The sequence below is a fragment of the Zootoca vivipara genome, chromosome 3, assembly GCF_965207765.1.
Source record: "Zootoca vivipara chromosome 3, rZooViv2.hap1.1, whole genome shotgun sequence".
In the NCBI taxonomy this organism is placed as follows: Eukaryota; Metazoa; Chordata; class Lepidosauria; order Squamata; family Lacertidae; genus Zootoca; species Zootoca vivipara.
The window spans coordinates 47232891-47254833 of record NC_142586.1 but is presented as its reverse complement, the minus strand read 5'-3'; the positions used below and the strand labels follow the sequence as shown (position 1 = coordinate 47254833).

Here is a 21943-nt window from a genome sequence, read left to right as displayed (position 1 = left end):
TAGGAAAAGTGGGGTAAATATAAGAAACATCAACAAGCAGGGTGGATAAAAATCAATGATTTTTTAAAAATAAATTTTAAAAATCAGATTTTTAAAATTTAAATCAGATTTTTTTATTTAAATTGGATTTTTAAAATAAAATGATTTTGGAGGAAAAATCTTTCTAAAGATAGTTTTCTGTTTAAGTTACATTATAGTCCAAAGGCTATTCATCAGGAAATAAGGATTTGTTTTAAGTTTTTATGTGCTAAAACTCAGTCTAAGTTTTTTTGCTTTAACTGTTTTTTTCACTTAACCACATCACTTAACAAACATGGATACAAATGCTATATTGTTATTGTTTTAGTTAAATAAATTGTTTACATTGTTATTAAATTATTTTTCTCCTTCCAATAAAGTACAGCAGAATAGTTGTCCAAATATAAACAGTTAATTTATTAAACCTCACAATAATTTCATAATTATCTGTCTATGTATTTCTAATAGTATAACCAAATCAGTAATTTTTTATATAACTGTAAAAACTACTCTGAAAATTTATTATTCCAAAAATGAAACCTTCCTCTGGTTGTAAATATTAAGATGATACCAGCAAGAATTAGTTTCTGTAAAAAAAAGATTTAAACAAAGTTTTACTGACTAGTGATTTAAATCGTGATTTAAATCATGATTTAAATCAATTTGATTTAAATCAAATCCACCCTGTCAACAAGGGAATAATATTAATTGGTTTTGCTTGTCTTCTTTCACAGTGAAGCAAAACAAAAAAACAAAAAACCCCACACACAGAATCCAGACTTCCAGGTCTTGATGCAAAGCCATTGTTTTCCTCATTTTAAAGCATCCATCCTGTGTTTTTCAAAGTACCATCTGCAATCCTGGATGGTGTGAGTAGTTAAGATTGTATAAGAGTGAGGAAAGAAGTACCAGTTTAAAATAAAAATTAGTCAGTTGTAGGCTGTCCCCTTAACAGTGAGGTTTGTAACAGATTGGATTGTATTAAGGATAAGAATGAACCACCTACTTTTCCTTAGCTACATATATTGTGAAAAGTTATTTTCCCGAAGAATTCTATTTATAACTTACTATAAGCATAACATTTCCAAAGAGGCCCTGACATCAGCTGGTTGCCTCCCTTTCCCATAACATGTTTTCAGCGCAATCATCAAAATGCACTATCCAAACAGGTCTTACAACATTCAGAACACTTGCAAAATCACAATAAAAAGCAGCTTATTGCTAAAAGAAGTCAGGGAGCAATTTTTCTCAAAGTCAAAGGGTTTCAAATATCTTGTACTTGACTGCTAAATATAGAGGCCATTAACAAAATTCATTAAAATTAAGCTCATCAGCAAAATGAGATCCAATGCTAGCATGCACATAAAGAAGCTCTGGTAACTATTTCCAGAGAAGTAGTTGTGTTAGTTCATAGCAGCAAAAACAACAAAGAGTATTGGGGAACCTTAAAGACTAAGTGCTCATCCACACTTTTGCTTAACCCCTATTTTAACTGTATTGTATCTGAGAGCTTTTCTTATCAGGGCTGTCTTTAGCATATGCACTGCCGGTGTGCAAAGATCCACACAGCGCTCCCAAATTTATACACGACTGATCTCGTGACTAACTACTTCCCGTGTTCCTGCCCGGGGAAAGGCAAGCACCAGGCAACCTCCGTGCGCGCCCTGGGCGAAAACCGTGTTATGCATGGGATGGAGCCGCGGAAAAGCCACGTGGAGCGCAGCTCTGCACGCTGGGCTCCGCAGCCTGGACCAGACCAGCCTGGGGCAATGTGGTGAGGCTCCTTACATTTCTCCTTCCTCTCTGGCTGCCCGTTCGGAGCAGTGGGTTGAGGTTGGTAATGCTGGGGGCAGCGTGGGGCCTTCTCCTCTGGTGCGCCTGGTGCACATGGACAGTGGTGGCAGTGCCCTGGTACCTGAATGGATGTGCCAGGTGAGCGGGGCGTTGCAAAGGTGGAGTGAGGTGAATCGCTGCCAGGCCCCACGGCTGAGCAGCCCAGGGAAGGCGCCGGGGGAGGGAGTGGCCCTTCATCGCCTTCTCCACCAGATCCGGCCATCGCAAATTCAGAGTGATGCCAGAGTCCAGCCGCACAGCCACCAGGGCACAGCCGGCAGCAGCCTAGCGCCCCCCAGAATTTGGCACTCCTGGGTAAAGACAGCCCTATTTTTTATAGTTTCCCAGCTGTGCCTTGCAAATCTAATCTTGCCTGCTGAATCAGATCTTATCGGATCTTTTTCTTAACTGAGCTTCAATTCAGAGGAAAAGATCACATTTTCACAAAGCACAAAAAGGTACAGATACATGAGCAGGTGAGGTGGCATAAAAATAGTTTAAGCAGTCCTCCCCAAGCACCATTTTTCAAATACAAATAAGCATACCCAGTAGGTAAAATGTAGATATTTTAAAATTATTCTTTCTCCTGCTCTCTACCACTTCCATATCCACAAGAGGCCCCTTTCAGACAGAAAAGCAGACCATGTTATTTGTGAAAACACCATAAATTTAACCTTGGATTTTTATCACTTCATTCCCAAGCATGGTTTGAAAAAAAATTTCTCCCCATACCTCCTATAGAAGGTCCTAAAGTGCAAATAAAGTTTCAAGAAAAAGTTTCACCGCCACAGTGAGTAGTGAGGGAGTGGACACACACTTGTTTTTAGCTCTAATTAAAGAGGCAGTCCAGTTTTGCAAAACAGTAATTTCGTTGCCAAGTAAATAAAACAAAAGGCATGACAGTGTTGTAGCTATAGCAATTCTTCACTGTATATATTCGGCACCCCCAAAAAAGAAACAGGCCAAAAATACTTTGATTTTTTTAATGCTACTGGGAGGAATTAATAGAGATGTTCAGCAACACTGACAGAATGTTGGCAAACTGGTTAACATTTTCATGAATTTAAGTAAGATAATAGGGGATTTTTGTAGATTGCACAATGCTCTAATTAATGCTTTCCTCAAATCAGTCCCCTTTGGTAGCAGTGAAAAAAATAGCTTTCATAAAGGAGAGCATTAGGGTAGGCCTGATACCATTATTATAGGCATGGCCAGTGTATATTTCCTACAGTAAATGACAATTGAGGCTGTTTTGGGTTATGTATAAAAGCCATCCTTCAGTATATGTTCCCAAGATAAGTTATAGTAAAAAAACCCAAAATTATATAGTATAGATATAGAATAAAAAAATGACATAAAGCAAAGGAACAGTACCAAATAACAATAAAACTAGGTTGAATCATAAAAATTTGAGTTTTTTCTACAATCAAGCGGTACATAAATTTTATGAAATAAAAACAAAAAAAGTAAAATTGAAACAGAAATTAAACAACTGTTCAGTGTGCTGAAATGGCTGGGCAAATTAAAAGAAAAGTCTTTCCCAGATTCATCAAGACATCAGAGTAGATGCCAGGTAAGCGCATCTAGAGAGACATACCCCAATCAAGAAAGACACACCCTACAGTTACCACACTCCTAAACTCAGATGTGTTGGTCAGCCAAGCAATGACAAAGCAGGCGGATGACATAGTGGGCAATGCTAGCGCTAGGGCACCAGGTAGGCATTCCAGATATTGGACAGAAGGTGTGGTGTTGGGGAGGGAGGGAGGAAGAATCCTGGTTGGTTTGATCATTTGTCTGGCTTCTTAAACAAACCATGGCTAACACAAACAATTACTTAGAGTAAACTTCTCAGAGGTTCTATTTACAATCAAGCAGTATAATTAGAAAATAAAAAAATTGTCATAAAATGTTGGATTTTTTCTATTATATCATCCTGCTTTGTAGCTTTTGCAATACTTACACACATTTTAAAAATACATTTTAAATAATATTAATGTCAAATTAATCAATGCCACTTTTTGGGTAGATTATCAGTTTAATCTTAGTAGCTCTCATTGAATTCAGAGGGGCATATTCCTAGGTGTGTACAGGATTGCAGCCTAAATGAGTAGTTTGATTAATCAATTAACACTGCAGTGGTAAATACAGTGTATTTTAAAGCAAGTTGTCACATTAATTGTTATTAATCACAAAGCTATAAAGAAAACAGACAATTATGGAAACTGATCCCACATATAAATTAATTGCGAGCAGCTAAGTAAACAGAAAATAATGGATGTCTGCATCAAGAACACCTGCAGTCCTAGGTTGAATTCTCAGCAAAAAGGGGAGCATCTTACTAAAGAAGGTGCAGCAATCATTAAAAAGAAAGAAACCAATCTACCACCATAAATTTAACTAATCTCAGAAGCAATGGCAAATGGAGACCAGTGAATTTATTTTATGGAATAGTATCAGAGTGATGAGGAAGCTAGAGACTGTTTCATTTGAAAAATGTTTATGATAATACAAAGGTTCCCCAACTCCCTCTGCCCCCACAGACCTTATGAAAACTGCTGGGGGGGTTCCTGGTAATAATTATAATAATTGGTAATAATAATAATAATATTTTTAATTGATCTTTATTAATTATTTTCTAACATAAACAGAAATCAAACAGACATCATAAAGAAGCAAATGAAATAAATAATTTTTTCTCAGGATACAAAATAATCACATTTGAAAAACAAAAAAACAAAAAATTGTAATGCACTGTGCTAGATGTTGCATGATTATAAATGATTTTTAGTGGTTCTTTTATTTCTTATATAGTGTATTATTATTGGAAATCCATATGTCAAATTGTAAGTGTTCTTCACAGACGTGCTGTGGAGCACTTGAATGAAGCCCAATCATAGTTTGGGAACCTCTGAGATAATACATTACAGAGGAATTAGCCTGATATCAAAGGATGGGAAACTATTGTTGAATCACTCTGAATCACAAATAGAGTCTTAGTGGTGAATTAGGCAGACTTTCACAAGAAGAGAAAACACAATTAATTGATTCACTGGGTAATGAGAATGCCAGATGATGCTCAAGATAAGCAGTGGCCTGTTATGGCAACCCTTGAATTGATTTTGCAAAAGCATTTACTAAGCAGACTGGATTTTGCTGTCCTTGCCTGATAAGATGCCAAATGAAATTAAAACTGTATGTCATCATCAAATCCAGGTGTGGGAGGAATGTTTGCCAGCTCTTTTGAAGTTGAGGCAAGTGTCTCACCAGGAAGCTCCCTGGCTTACAGGGGCGTACTCAGGATCAAAACTGGGGGTGGGGGAACCATGGTCGTTCAGGTTGTGACATTTCAGCACGGAAAAGACGAATGAAACCAAAATTTTAAGAAAATTATATACCGTGTTTCCCCTTTTTTAAGACACCGTCTTATAACTTTTTTTCCTCAAAAAAACACACGGTGTCTTATTTTCAGGGGATGTCTTTTATTATTATTATTACTGTTTTTATTACAGTACCTTACAGCTGTTCTGGGCTTTGTATATCTACAAAAGAACTTGAACTTAGCTTGGTAATATATGGGAAGCCAGAGCAGGTGGAGAGCATGCAACACTGTCCAGAACAGGGGTCAGCAAACTTTTAATGTGGGGGGCCGGTTCACTGTCCCGCAGAACTTTTGGCAGGCTAGACCGTGCACGCGCGCACACACACATACACATACGCCCATGCCTTCCTTCCCTCCCCACGTTCAGATGGAGCAGGCTGGGCTGGGGAGGGAGCACCCTGTCGGCCCTGGGTCTCGGCTTGTGCTGAGGGGCCACAGCCACCCTGCCAGGAAGGGCCCCTACCCCGGGGTGTCCATGACCATGCTGCTAAAGTGCCACTGCCAAGCAGCACAGAGGAGTCCTCCTCCTCCCTCCTCGCAGGCTCTCTGCTTCCGTGGCTCTGCTGGGCTCTCCGAGCACTCTGTGCTGCAGCAGCCGCCAGTTCTGGGCTGCGGGGTGGCAGGCCTCCTCAGCCGGGCCAGGCAGAGGCCCGGCTGCTGGCTCGGGTGCTCCGCCCGGTGCTGCTGCACACTCCGCGCTGCAGCAGCTGCCAGTTCTGGGCTGCGGGGAGAGCAGGCTGGGCGTGCGCGCGCAACCTGCAGGAATCAATGCGCTCCCATCTGCGGCGCATGCAAATGGCCCGGGAGGGCTGCCTCCGCCACCTCCGCTGCCAGGTCAGGTCCCCGCTGTAGCTGCAGGCTTCCCGCGGGGGCTGCCTGCGAAGCGCCGCACCGAGGCTCCCCGGGAGAAGGCGCGCGGGGAGCGCATTCTGGCCCCGGTGATGTCAGGCGCGCGGCAGTCCCCTGAACCAAAGCGCAGCTCGGGGGACTGGCGGCAGCAGCGGGGCTTCCTCAGGGAAAGCAGGCAGGCGACAACAGCCCTGGAGCCGAAGCTCAGCGGGCGCTGCTTGCCGCCTGCCAGCCTGCCTTCCCCGCCACTCCCCCGAGCCGAAGCGCAGCTTTGGGACTGGTGGCGGCAGCGGGGCTTCCTCGGATCGGTAGCTGGGGGTGGGGCGGCAGGAGGCTTCGTCGCTCTTCCGGACAGCAGCAACAGCGGGAGGAGTGCGCGCTCAGCCCTGGCACCATGGCACAGCTACTGCAAAAGTGCCGGGCGGAGTGATAAGCCTTGGAGGAGAAATTCCAGAAGCTCACATTTCTGGGCTGTGGGGTGGCAGGCCTCCTCGGCAGGGTTGGCAGGCATGTCTTATTTTCGGGGTATGTCTTATACTTCGCAAATGCTTAAAATTGCTGCCCTGGCTTACTTTTTGACTACGTATTAAAAAAGGGGAAACACGGTATACTATGTTTTTCCGAATATAAGACACTGTCTTATATTTATTTTCCTCAACAAAATAAGCCTATAGCTTATTTTCGGGGGGTGTCTTATGGCGATTCCCACCTAAAATAAGCAGAGCAAAAATCGCTTGACCACACACTACGATGTACTCTTAAAGCAAACAATTTAGGCTACCACAAACAATAATACAAAGCCTCCCTCTAGAACAGAGAAATAGCCACAGATCGCAGCGAACTGCGCCAACTGCTGCCCCGGGAACAGAACACAATTATTAGACATAGTAACGGCTCCCGCAAGGGAGCTAAGGACCTTCAGGCGCTCCCCCCCCCAAACAAACACCCCTTTTCCTTACACCAAGCCCCCAAACCAGCAAATCAAAACAATGACAATGAACAAACGTTGTACAGCAAATACCGGTAGCAAGGAGAAACTCGGGCTATGATTTAGAGCAGGGGTGGCCAACTTCCAGGAGACTGCAATCTACTCGCAGAGTTATAAACTGGAGGTGATCTACCCCGTTTTAGTGGGGTTCAGTGGGTTTTTTTTAGAGAGGGGAAATGACCTGTTTCATCACCCATTTTATTGGGGTGCAGGGTTAAAACTTCAGTTTTTGGGGGCCGCCTAACTTTCAGGGGCAAGGGGATTACTTGCTCACCAAAATACCACTGCAAAAACTCCGTTCTTCATTCCACGGAACAGGATAAAATGCAGGGAGGGGAGAGGGGGGTGGGCCCGGGTGCTCTTAGACAAAAGCAAAGGAGCCCGTAATCTAGCCAAGAGCGATGGGAGAAAGATAAAGGTCAGGGAAGAGACGGAGGGGAGTGTCAGAAGGGAAGGAATGGGAAAAGGAACGGGTGGGGGAAAGTTGGATCGGAAGGCAAAAAAAGGACGATAGAGCGAAAGAGGGAATGGCTAAGAGAGGCTAGAAATCAAAACGGGGGGGGCTTCGACTGCTCAGGACAGGCTAGCAGTTAAAGCCTGAATGGATTAAGATCGGATTTAAAGATAAGGAGTGAATGAGAGGGTGGGGGGGAAGAAGCGAGGAGGAGTGCCTGCCTTGTTGCAGGGGAAAAAATATTAGCCTCCTCGTTTCATCACTTTATAACCATTTAAAAATTTTTGCTTCGGGGGGGGCAGCTTCCCCCCCCGCCCCTCGCTGGGTACGTCCATGCTGGCTTAGCTTATGTTTATTACTGCAGTGGACAAATGATAATCCCTTATGGAACTCCTATTATCCCTTAGGGGAACTCCTATTATCATGATCTTGTAATATAGTCAGTATGGGCAGATGTGTAGCACTGGGAAAGAGAAACCTGACCTCTGGGGACAGAAGTCACAACTCAGCACTCAAGCAAGAATGGGAACATACTGACTGTGGATGCTATCATGAGCATCTTAAATAGAGGAGAAACTGAAGTTGCAGTGTGAGCAAGAATCAGGCAAAATTAAATATAATATCAGCTATATCTAAATGAAGTACAATATTGAATTAAAAGGCAAAAGTTTTATTGATATAAAATTCTATGCTCTTTACCTAGTCGCGATATTTGCAAATTTTCAAACACCATTTTAAAAAGTGCTGCATAACTTTTATTTTAATTTTAAAGTGTGCTCTCCATTATTAGACATGCTCAATGTACTCATTTCTGTGTTTTCAGTGGGTCTACTCCAGGGGTTCCCAAACTAAGGCCCGGGGGCCGGATGCGGCCCAATCACCTTCTAAATCTGGCCCGCAGACGGTCCGGGAATCAGCATGTTTTCATGAGTAGAATGTGTCCTTTTATTTAAAACGCATCTCTGGGTTATTTGTGGGGCATAGGAATTCGTTCATTTTTTTCCCCAAAATATAGTCCAGCCCCCCACAAGGTCTGAGAGACAGTGGACCGGCCCCCTGTTGAAAAAGGTTGCTGACCCCTGGTCTAGTCCAAGTATGACCTTGCTGCCTATTATCTAAAGTTTCTAATATAGTGTAATACCATTGTAATTTTATTTATAAAGTTATGTTTATGTTGTTGCTTGCTGCCTTGAGCAAAGCAACCTATAAATATTTAAAATAAACATAAACAAAATTCATGAAGTTATCCTTTCATTTTTTATTTTACATTCTTGTCTTTCGGCAGAAAAGCAAACTGGCCAGTTTTCTTCAGCTTTTAGCCTATGCTTTACTATTGTTTATGAGAAAATTAGGCTATTCACCAAGCCAGACGCCTTTAAAGTAAGTTATGAGAAGTAAGGCGTTGCACAACCTTGTCTACAAGGTAATCACTTAAACATAGTTCTCACACTACAAGAGAAGTAATAAGCACCCTCCCTCTATGCTAAGTTGCTGGCATGATATAATACTTATATAAATAAGATGAATAACTTAAGTGGAGGAATTAAATGAATTTGTACAGTACATTGAAACCTCCTGCTAAGCCAAATCACACCAGTTTAAGCCAATTCAGTTCACTGGCTTCAGTGGGTCTAAACTGGAATAAGCATTGATATAGAATATTGATAATATTCCAGTTTCCTCATGTCAGCCTATCAAAAGCATTTACTTGTGGAGAAAATTGGGAACACAAGGAATTTATTTGTTTTTAAAATTCTTATTGATTCCCTCTATGGATGAATGCACATGTAGCTCAATGTCATTATACTCTTATATAATTTATCTTTGTACTTTGTACATATTTCATGGACCCAAATGGAAAAAAGACATCTGGCTTCTTTGTTTGTCATCAATTCCCCCCGCCCCCCGGTCATTTGATACTTCTGTTATACCTCAGGTAAGAAATTTCTATGTATGGTATTATTTTTCAAAATTAACTTTAAAAAATAAATTAAAACAATGTCACTCTTCATACTTTTAGTTCCTCCTTACCTTTTTAAATGATGCTGGCAATGTAGATGTAGTTATTGAATCCATTGGAATACCATAAGCAAACTGTGTCTCCTGTGAGGATAGCAGAGGCAGCTGATTGGCCTGAGCAGCAAATTGTGTATCAGGCATGTCAAAATATCTGAAAAACACATAATATTTTTGCCATTTAATGAAATTGACCAGAAACATTGTATTAGGGTGTTAAATTGAAGCTGTATTAGAGATCATTGTGATTAAAGTCTTAATATGTGACAAATATTACGTGTCTGCATCCAAAAACGACATAAAATCAGCTTTGTATCTAACTCTTAAATTAATAATGCTTGGATCTGGTTCAAGAAGGCATCAAGAAAGGTCTCACATTTCTCTTTATTCTTAAATTACACCTGTTTTGTTGAAGGTGAAATATGGCCAGTTGTGAAAGGCAGTTTTCATTTTTTCCTAAATATTTATAGCTTTTGCTATTTGGGACATAGCAAAACCTATAAAGTGCTACAGCAGTTCAGGGGTGGTGCCAATTGCTATCTCTTCCATTGAATAACCATGCAATTATTCCCTCAGGAGCGCCTGCATCTCTGATTATTATGTCATAAAAACACAGTAGAAAGTTTTCAAAGATTATGAAAAATAATAGAGACGAACAACTCTCATCTGTCAATACATGCTGGCCTGGCAATAGGAGAAAAACAACATCAGCATCAGCATCAGCATCAACAACAACATTTGTATACTGTACAGTGGTACCTCGGGTTAAGAACATAATTCATTCTGGAGGTCCGTTCTTAACCTGAAACTGTTCTTAACCTGAGGTACCACTTTAGCTAATGGGGCCTCCCGCTGCTGCAGCAGATTTCTGTTCTTATCCCACAGCAAAGTTCTTAACCCAAGGTACTATTTCTGGGTTAGCGGAGTCTGTAACCTGAAGTGTCTGTAACCCAAGGTACCACTGTACCACCCTTTTGTTCACAGCACAAAATACAAGGCAAAAAACACAAAAGACATAATAAAAATAAGAATAAGAACAAAGCAATAACCCCCTCCCCAACCCCTCCCATTAGACCACGCAGAGCACATGCTGTCCATATACATTTATTAGCAGTAAAAAGTAAGACTGATGAAAAAGGCTATTCTTCACATATAATTTAGTTAATGGAATTAACTGCCACAAGATGCCATGGTCATTTGTTTGGGTGATATAAAATGGGTTTCGTGGAAGATGGGTCTGCCGGTGGATATTAGCTATGACTGCTAAAGGTGACTTCCATATTCAGAAGAAAATAAAACTGAATATCAGTTGTTAGGTGGTAACATAGAGTGTGCTATTACCCTAAATTTTAACACCCAGTTCTATGCCTGAATGCAACTTGGAGCTGCCTGGGTGTATGTTTAGAACTCTAACAGATCCAAAATGCAGCAGGCAAAATGCCCTAGCCAACAAATTTCCTAGTACCGGTAGTGTGGGTTCTACACATAATTAATAGTGCCACTTTTGAACTGGGAAATAATACCTTTTTCTGTATGAGGCACTCTCTCAGTTAGCTCAAATTTCAAATGAAGTCCTGCTCTGGATTCCACCATTTAGAAAGGCCAGATTGGTAGCTACAGGTACAATATCCCTGCTTTATGTATGTTCCAGTTCACCAGGGTCCAGATCAGTCCACTCCAGGTCTTACACAAAAGCTCTAAAGACGAGGCTATGAATCAGCTGAGGACATAAGATTTCTGGTGGGCATTTTCTAATGCCTAGTGTAATGTTTGTTTGTTATAAATAAAATATTCATCCTTTGTGCCAAGACTACATCCTACAATGAATGCAAGTTTTCTTGATGGTGGCATCTATGTTATGGAATTCCTCTTGTGGGGAGTTCCACCAGACCTTCTTACATTTAGAATACTAGGCTCAAAATTAATCCTACAACCCAATTAAATAAATCTTAGCAGTGCTTTTTTTCTTAAAAAATGTTTAGGGGTACTCTCATTTTCCAATGCATATTGAAATACCGAAAACGGTGGAATGGGAAATAAAACCAAGAAAGAAACAGGAGGAAGTCCAGTTCGAAAGAACAAGTGGAGAAGATGAACGTTATAGGAAGAGTAAAGATAAACACGACACAACTAAAGTTTGATTGTATAAAAGCAAGTTTATTTAAGAGGTACATAGACTTGTATGTTTGCTTTTATTTCTGTATATGCATTAATTTCCATTGCTGTATGTACCTAATTCAGAAATGTTGAAATAAAAATGATATTAAAAAAAAAGAAATACTGCCCCTCAATGAGACCAAACTTAGATTCACAAAATGTTTAAGGGGTATGCGTACCCCTGTGTACCCCCAGAAAAAAGCACTGAATATTTAATTTGTCAATTAACAAAACTAGTTTTAGCAGTACCGTGTTTCTCATATTATAAGACATGTCTTATATTTATTTTTTCCTCAAAAAACACACTATGGCTTATTTTCAGGGGATGTCTTATATTTTTCCTCCTCCTCCTGCCGCAGCCGGCATTGCTGCTGCGCCTATCACTATGTCTTATTTTCGGGGTATGGCTTATATTCCTTGAATGCTTAAAAATCCTGCTATGGCTTATTTTATGGGTATGTCTTAAAATATGAGAAACAGGGTACCTAAATTTGCAAGTGAGAAAAAACAATGCTTCTAAAGAAAAGAATGATTTTAAAAAAGATTATGTACTGTAAAGCATACACACACCGTGCTAAAAGAGGTATCTTTCATTCCTTCTTACATAGGTCTCTTACATGCTCAGTTTTTATACGTACTTGCATTACAAAAGGCATTTTAATCAGACATTATCTTTATATAAATGAAAACAGACTAACAGTTCAATCCTATTACCGGTTTAACCCTACACATCTTTTCAGAGGTCTCATTGAGTTCAATAGCATGTACTTCCACAAAGGTATGTAATTGCAGCCTAAATGTGGTAGCCCCAGATAAAGCCTTTTTTATGTTTCCCAGGGACAGCAGGCATGGACACCAGTTTTATTTGGAGTTGGCTTAGGCTGCCTTGATTCGAGGCAGCAAAGGAGTCCTCTTATTCTTGGTTGGCCTAGGGCAGGCTTCCCCAAACTCGGCCTTCCAGATGTTTTGGTCTACAATTCCCATGATCCCTAGCTAGCAGGACCAGTGGTCAAGGATGATGGGAATTATAGTCTCAAAACATATGGAGGGCCGAGTTTGAGGAAGCCTGGCCTAGGGTGTAATATCCCTGGAGATGCTCACACTTGAGTGCCCTCTGGTGGAATGCCTGGTTTCCTACTTGTCTTCAGAAGTGAAGCAGCTGTTTCTCCAACCAGTTTAGAAGCTCCTGGCAGGATTCTTGGGAGCTGTCTCTGGCTCATGCAAAACTCTGTCTGGATGCCTTTCTTTAATCAACACCAAGTTGTGCAGAATTGGCTGACACCTCTCTCCATTTTATCTGCAATTTATATCTGTTGTTTTAATTATACTGTTCTGATGTTACTGCTTTTATGCTTTTAGCCATCTTACTTTTGTTGATTATTTGTAAGCTGTTTTGAGGATTTATGTAATTAAATACTAAGAAAAACAAACTTTTAAGTCATATTTAATTGATTGAGAACCGAATTAATTAATTGCACATCAACCCAGGTTAATATCCGATACTGGGTAACAAAAATGTTTGGGTTGACACTTGGTACATGGGTTTCCTGACTGAGAACATAGAAAAATGCAGAGCAACTTTTGCAGCAGAGCAGCACACTAGAAAGACTAACAAAAGATGTAAGGCAAAACTGATACATATTGATTTGAACTTAACAAAGCAGTATAGTAAGATGATATGAAGATATAGAGCTATAGCTAAGTCCCTGGGGTCTGGGAGATGAATAGTATTTGTAAACTGTCTTCCTACCCAACATATTGTCTGGATGAAGGCAAAGGTTCTAGACCTCACTAAGAATTGGCTTTGTAATGCCAGCATGTAGTCAGTGGGATTGGCTGCATGGAGTACAGTAGTGGTGTCAGGATGCTGACTGTATGGCTCCCACTTAGTTGACACCATGTTGCTAGCAAGAACAACAAAATGTCAGAGGCACTGAAGCAGCAGCCAATCAGGGCTGTGAACAGCCTCTGAAACAAGGATGAAAGAGGCATGAATGAGGAAGAGTATTTGGCTGCACACATCTATGAAGCCTGAAAACACCATTTTCATTGTGATATGAAGTTTCAGCATAGTAGTACATACTGTATAGGAACAAATAAGAGCAAGTCGGAAATATTACAACTTTGTATGAAACCCTGCCACCTAGTGGACTGATTATATCAAGCAAGTTATCGTATGAATCAGTACAGGTACTGCAATATAAAAAGCTTTTGAAAAATGCTAAACTCGGTGCTATTTTTCTAGAAAAAGAAGTGCTGGAACTCACCAGGAATGCCTCTCTTCTCTTATATTGGCAATGGTGCCCACCTGAGAGGTGCCAGAACTGAGCTCTGGTGAGTTCCAGCTGAAAAAAAAAAGTCCTGGCTAAACTGATATTCAAAATGCAGAATGCACAACAAATACAAAACAAATGTACTTTCATTACATAGAAACAGATAATGCAGAATAGTCATTTTTATTAGTGACATTCAGAATATTCCACTGAATCCCAAACCAAGATCTGAAGTGGGACAAAACTCTTCCTAAATTTGCATGTGCACATTTTGTAAAGGTAAAAGTGAGCTGGAGTATCTTATGTTGACCTGAGATAAGAAGAATAGAATTCAATCTCATTAGAGAAGCACATTTCATACTATTGGAGAGGTTGAATCCTGACAAGACAGAAGTACTGTTTTGGGGAGACAGGAGGCGGGCACTCCCTGTTTTGGGGGACTCCCTGGTCCTGAATGGGGTAACTGTGCTGCTGAAGGACCAGGTGTGCAGCCTGGGAATCATTTTGGACTCACAGCTGTCCATGGAGGCGCAGGTCAATTCTGTGTCCAGGGCAGCTGTTTACCAGCTCCATCTGGTATGCAGGCTGAAATCCTATCTGCCCGCGGACTGTTGTTGTTGTTGTTTTTGTTGTTGTTGAAGAGCTACTTGCAACTACACTCACTCAATTCTTTTGTCATAGAATAGTAGAGTTGGATTCCTGCAATGCAGGAATCTTTTCACCCAATGTGGGGCTCGAACCCATGACCCTGAGATTAAGATCCCCATTCTCTACAGACTGAACTCTTCCTCGTGTCTAGTATTGCTTTGGTCATATTACTATGCTTTTTCACAATTAAGTTTTGGGAAAGCAATTCTTTATTGGGTTATACCTTACCTATTTTATTATATTCCAGTGCTTCAAATAAATTTTTCAGAGTGTTTTAATAATTAATAATAATAATAATATACAGTGGAAAATAAAACAAAACAGGAACATAAAGCCACATCAAATGCAGGGTTGAAAATTTTAATGAAAATGTCTTCCCCAAATAACAGGAAGACAGTAATAGAGTATTGGGATTCATATAACTGGAGTAATCAAATATATCCTGGAGTTGCACAGCAACTACCCACTTGAGCAGGAGTAGCCACAGGGTGGTGCCATAGAACTACACTACCAATAGCAGCATTGTTGCCACTTACCTGGGCAATGAAGGGACAGGGCCACATGGCTCAGTCAATCTGGTGCTCCTGCTAGTGCCTTGATGTAAACTCTACACCAGCTGTTCCTTCACTCACCTTACCCCAGGTGGGAATATTAGCAACTAGTCATTTTTTTTAATTCAGGGAGAGTTTTTCAGGGGCATCCTTACAACTGCCTACTTAAGAGCAGCCAGGACACAGCACTCCCAGCTAGTTCACTATTTTTAAAAAGTGAAATGGGTTCTGGTTGGGGGCAGTGAACACTGCCCAGTAATATTGAACTCAGAAAGCCTTAAACACATGGTGAAGTTCTGTGGACGAGTCCACTGCTTGCAGTATTTTTAATGCCTTAATGTCTTGAGCACATGCTTGAGTTCCTGCTTCAGCTCACAAATGCCCTGAATTTATCAAAGATGGTCCCACTTCAGATCTTGGTTTGGGATTCAGTGGAATATTATGAATGTCACTAATAAAAATGACTATTCTGCATTATCTGTTTCTATGTAATGAAAGTACATTTGTTTTGTATTTGTTGTGCATGATCCTCATAGTTTAGTTCTTCTTTTAAAATTATAGTAACACAGAACTCAAATTGCAACATTTTTGTACCTGGAAAATGATAATGGGATTGCACACATATTATAAACATCTATTCATTAAATCAGTACTCGGCACTGTAGCCCCTTCTGCACTCTCCAATTTTAAAATTTTAAAATTTTAAATTCTACCAATTTTAAAGAGTTGGCCAGACTGCAGCAGGCTCTTTAAAACTGAAGGTGCTATCATAGTTTGGTATGAAAACTTTACAAATGCATTGCAGGGGTTGGACTAGATGACCCTGACCCTTGAAGGTACCTTACCAACTCTACAATTCTACAGTTCTAGAGCCCTCTTGCCAGAGCCAGACCAAGCCATTTTAGCAACTGAGAATAACCACAAAATGTCCCTGTCCCGCGCAACAAGGAGTGAGTAAATATGAACATCAGGAACAAGAGGGGTAGGAGACCAGCAGTGGCTGCTGTTTGCCAAGAAGCCACACCCCTGAGGTGGTATCATGGGGGGCACTGCTTAGAAAGAGGCAAATTCAGCCTCCAAGGAATGTGCTACAGCTGTCAATGCCACTGCGGTGGCAACAGTAGGCGGTGCATTCCTTGGAGGCTGGATCTGTAGGTATGTATTTTGTATTGCTTTTAAACTCATTTTCCATTATTTTTGTAATTGCTTTTTGACTGTGTTTTAGCCACTTTTATTATATTTTATACATTGCATTGGAACTTTTATGGAAGGCAATTTCAGCAGCAGCCTTTTTAATTACTTCTTTGCATCATGAAATGGCCTCAAATTTCCTATGTTTCTTTATTTCTGTAGATCCTTCATGCTACTTGATTATCCTGGTGTTTGAGACAAAGGTACCAAAATCTGCCACAGCCAAAAGCACATTTGGGGGCAGATAACATTGAAAAATGTTGTATTTTCTTTCAATAATGTGTAGACAAAGTTTGACCACTGGGTGGCACAGCCATCTGTTTCGAAAACAAAGTTGATGCTTAGAATCACCACAAAGTGATAAAGGGCCTTTGCTGGCAATAAAAACAAACATAAACAGCATGCAGGGTTATCACAATTTCTTAAACCCTCAGATTTTTGTCTCTGGGGGGACAAAAGCAATTAATTTGAGAGTACTGAGTGCTGCAAAAAAACGTGATTGTGCAATTGTAATGAGGGCTTTTTGTAGGGTTGCCATATTTCAATTGTAGAGCTTTTTAAGGAAGACCCCCCAAATTATTGAGCTGCTCATTCTTATGTTTTGACTGACACAATTTATTTCTCATTCCTGAATCATTTAATGAATATTTTGATATCTTAAAGACTAATAAAATTATTTTAAAATTTCCTCAGAGGATTAGTGCTTCTCTCATTGTACTAGTCTAGTGAAGGTGCACACATCTAATCCTTATCAGGAAGATAAGGATTCCATTTAAAAAGGGGAGGATATACTATTATCTTCCCTTGCAAGACAGGAGTGCCTGGCGTGCTCTGGTCCATGGGGTCACGAAGAGTCGGACACGACTAAACGACTAAACAACAACAACCCCTTGCAATAAGGCTGATTCCTTACATAATATTTCAATACTGTCATTGGATTTTCAGTATACTGTAACTAATCGGAGGTTTTTTATTGTCTAGTCCTGGAATAACTTGTATGTATTTAGCCAGATATGATTCTGTTGACTGATTTATCTAAAGATCTTTTTACTTCAAGACTGTTCTTGCAAAGGTACTTTCTAGTAGAATGTGAGTAGAGCTTTTCACCATTTGATCTACTTCAACCATGTACAATATTAAGTTCATTAGCATTATTTAACATCTTGCCACAGTCTATAATTTATAGGGTCTTCCAATTATTTTCACAAATTGCATTTGGCTAAACAACTTTCAATGTTGATATAATATTAAAGAGGTAAGTGGAGGAGCGGGGGAATGTTCTGAAAACAATGCAAGTATTCATGAGAGAAAATAGATACAGTGGTACCTCACGTTAAGAACTTAATTCATTCTGGAGGTCCGTTCTTAACCTGAAACTGTTCTTAACCTGAGATACCACTTTAACTAATGGGGCCTCCCACTGCCGCCGCCGCGCGATTTCTGTTCTCATCCTGAAGCAAAGTTCTTAACCCGAGATACTATTTCTGGGTTAGCAGAGTCTGTAACCTGAAGCGTGTGTAAGCTGATGTGTCTGTAACCCGAGGTACTACTGTACTGTTAAAAAGTCACAGTTGCTGAGCAAGCTTCTGATGTAAGCTGACTGCAGACAAATCAGGATTTCGGGAATACAGCTTGCTCTTCCCATAAATTTGTTTTTGTGCTCGCTTCAGCAGCACATATACCATAAATTTGTTTTCCAGAACAATGATGATCCAATAAGACAAATTCTGTATTTTTCTGTGTATAAGACGCCCCCATGTATAAGACACCCCTTATTATTTTAACTTCCACCAATAGCTCACCCGCCTGCCCGCCACTGCCGATCGCTTGCCGCAGCCACCAATTGTGTGCTCGCAGCCACCAACAGCCCACCCACCCACTTGCCACAGCCGCCAATCGCATGCCCGCCTTGCCCCAGCCACCCGTCCAATTGCCGCTGCCAATCTCCTGCTGCTGCTGCTGCCATTAATTGTCCCCCTCTGCATTCACTATCCGTGTACAGTATAAGACAACACCCAATTTTTGCCTATTTTTTAAAGCAAAAAAGCATCGTGTTATACATGGAGAAATAAAGTATAAAGTGGTTTTGTAAGAAAGTCAAATGAGTAGTTTGATACCAATCAACAAATTCCATAACCATAGTGAAAGTCAGCTTTGGCATGAAACCAGCCTTATCCAAAAGAAAACAGTAATGCAAAAGGATCAGAAACTTGTGGATTAATGAAATATCTGTGAATGGAAGCTATATGCAACAATAACAATTGTACATCTTCCAAAAAGTTATAGTATATTACAAAATAAATGTTTAGTATAGTTAAAAAAAACCCCACCCCATTCATCCCAGAGAGTCAGACAGAAGAATTTGAAATGCTCTTTGGAGTCGTCATATAAATTACATTGACAGGACAAGTTATGTTAGTACACACAGAGTGCTTTTAACAAATACCTGCTGAAGGTATATATTAAGGTTAAAATGACACAAATAACTTTTTTTTTACAACATTTGCTCTTCAAACCTTTATTTGATCTCAAGAAAGGAAGTTACCATCATATTATTCATTAATTTTATAGAAGTATAACCAAAGAAAAAAAGGCACAGTCATAAGGATATAATTATATTAATATGTGAGCATTATAACCCACTTTATACATTCCATAGGTTTTGAATCATTAAACATGGCTTAAGTCAGCATCCAACCTGCAGTTTGATTTTATCAACTATGAGAGCAATTAGATAACTATAAAAATACTATAATTTTATAGTATTTTCCTTTTATTTTATTTATTAAAAATGTTTGGTTATTGCAGTTTCATAAATAATATAAAAGTAGGTTACAGCAATTATAGTACAATAAAAACCATACAAAAAATGAAAATATTTGTTACAGTTTGTATATGTCATATTTCATACACTGTCTCAAGATATTCAAATATGAAAGTTTTATAAATATTCTGAGTAAATGATGTATTTTTCACAAAGTAAGTCTCATAAAAATTTTTTATTAGCATTCATCCAATGCCACATTTGTTTGGCAACACTTTTTGTTATGCTCAACGGCAAACTGCCACATCTTTCCCTACAACAGTCAGACTGCAAACTCTCAATGCAGAGACAGCATGTCTTCTTCTTTGGCGATAACTCGTAACCAAGTAAGATTGTCTTCCATAAACATGGTTTTAACAATGAGTTTGTAAGTGACTGTGGAGGCCAATTCTGGATCCACACATCCTTCCACAGTGGGGGCATTGGTTTCCGGGCAGGAGTTGATCACGGTATGGATTTACCAAGCGTGCCTTCCTCTTAGCACATTTCTCCCTTGCGTCCTGAGATTGAGTGTCTTCAAAGCCCATGACACCTTTGGTAAAGGCTGTTCTCCAACTGGAGCGCTTGCAGGCCAGTGTTTCCCCAGTTGTCAGTGTTCATACTGCATTTTTTTAGATTTGCCTTGAGACAGTCTTTAAACCTCTTTTGTTGACCACCAGCATTACGCTTTCCATTTTTAAGTTTGGAATAGAGTAGTTGCTTTGGAAGACGATCATCAGGCATCTGCACAACATTGACCAGTCCAACAAAGTTGATGTTGAAGAATCATTGCTTCAACACTGGTGATCTTTGCTTCTTCCAGTACACTAATATTAGTTCGCCTGTCTTCCCAAGTAATGTGTAAAAATTTTCAGAGACACCGTTGATGGAATCTTTCGAGCAGCCGGAGATGGCATTTATAAGTGGTCCATGTTTCACAAGCATATAGTAAGGTTGGTAGTACAATAGCTTTGTAAACAAGTATTTTTGTTTCCCTGTGAATGTCCCGGCCCTCGAACACTCTGCACTTCAATCGGGAGAAAGCCGCACTCGCAGAGCTCAGGTGATGCTGGATTTCTGCATCAATGTTGGCTAGGTAGGAGAAGTGATCAACATTTTCCAACGTTACACCACTGAGTTGGATTTGTGGTGCTGGAGAGGGGTTATTTTGTACTTGTTGGTGCAGCACTTTGGTTTTTTGGGTGTTGAGTGATAGGCCAAGCTTTTCATAAGCTTCTGCAAAGATATTTAGGATGGTTTGGAGGTCATCCTCTGAGCGTGTGCACACTACGTTGTCATCAGCATACTGAAGCTCTATGACGGATGTTACGGTAACATTACTTTTTGCTTTCAGCCTGCTCAGATTGAAGAGCTTTCCATCTGTTCAATGTATGATTTCTACTACGGTGGGGAGTTTCCCTTCGACAATGTGTAGGATCATGGCAATGAAAATAATGAAAGAAAATGAAAATAATGCAGAGACAGCATGTGCATCTGACTGGGTAAAAAGATTTATAAATTACATCTTCTCAAGATTACACAAAGGATGTGTAAATGACTAGTGGATTCAATTGATTTTGCTATTAAATATCACCCAAATGCACTCTTATAAATGTTTGCAATAGTTGGTTATAGCAAGTCTAGCTGATTCCAGTTTGATGGAAGCAACGTGGCACTGTTTCATCCATTCTAATCTGCACAATTTAAGCATTTTTCTCATTCCTCACCCTAGTTATTTTTGCTTTTGTTGGTGTACATTGGCACATGTGATGGTGCCTTGTGCCCAGAAGATGCGCTGGGGCAGGTAGCATCCAACATCTTGTGGCTGACACTCTCCCATATGTGGGGTGCACAACTTATTGTAGCTCAAAACGCATCTTGGGGTAGGCACCTTTATGTTTTTCTACATATTTTTGCTATCTTTGGTGTGCATAGATGTGGCGACTTGCACTTGGAGGAAGCTCTCAGCTGGGTAGGGAATCTCATGCAAAAAGGGAATCTTCTACAAAACTCTCTTCCAGATGTGGCAGCCCAAAGCATATTTTGTGATGGTTAGGTCTTTATTATTTATTGTCTTTAATGTCATCACGTTTATGAGTGTTGCACAACCATGATAATTTTGAATGAATAAAATTGTTGGCCTTGAAGGGGAATGAAATATACTCCGAGTCGAGAGTGAAGTTCATGCTCTTTATTCAGCTTGTAGTAGTAAAGGAGAAGAGAAGAATGGCTCTTTCCCCAAAATGTCTGCTTATATGCATTATTTACACAATGGGCCTTGCGTGATTGGCTACTTCAGGGCTGCACTTGTAGGCCAATCAGGTCACGGATTCACTTCTGCCAGCCTGATTGGCTGCTCCTGCAGCCCAATCAGGCTGCTGATTCACTTCCACCTGGAGCTGGATTGGGTGGCTCCTGCGGACCAATCAGACTGCTGCATTCTGGATCCTATTGTTCTAGGATTCAGCTCAGTACATAACAGGGAGAGTCCTCTGATCATGCTATGGAGGTTCAGGCGAAAAGAAAACTGTTTACTGTGGAGTTCAGGAACATATTGACTTTCCTTTGTGCAGTGAATATTCAAGCAAATAAGGAACTGGGAATGAGTAACCAACTTCAGCAACATAACAATCAGGGAGAGAGAATACAGGAAGTGCTTTGTTTGATTCGTCTGGATCTACCCAACTTTCTAGCTTTCAACTTGCAACAGCAGTGCCAGACAGATTATCCCAGACATGTATAAGCAAGACATGAAATTAATGTTCTTCCTTAATTTATGT

At 40.2% G+C, this 21943-nt stretch overlaps 1 protein-coding gene across 3 annotated transcripts in view; it reads right to left on the bottom strand.

The window, feature by feature from the left end:
* The window catches only part of CRYBG1 (crystallin beta-gamma domain containing 1), a 105431-nt gene that overhangs the window by 60049 nt on the left and 23439 nt on the right, over positions 1-21943 (bottom strand). For all 3 annotated transcript variants that reach the window (XR_015949306.1, XM_035109300.3, XM_088667213.1), the window contains exon 2: positions 9556-9694. Coding sequence is in view for 2 of the 3 variants with exons in the window: in XM_035109300.3 (XP_034965191.3) it covers positions 9556-9694 (139 nt within the window). In the remaining variant the exon portion in view is untranslated. The remainder of the gene's footprint in view (positions 1-9555; positions 9695-21943) is intronic.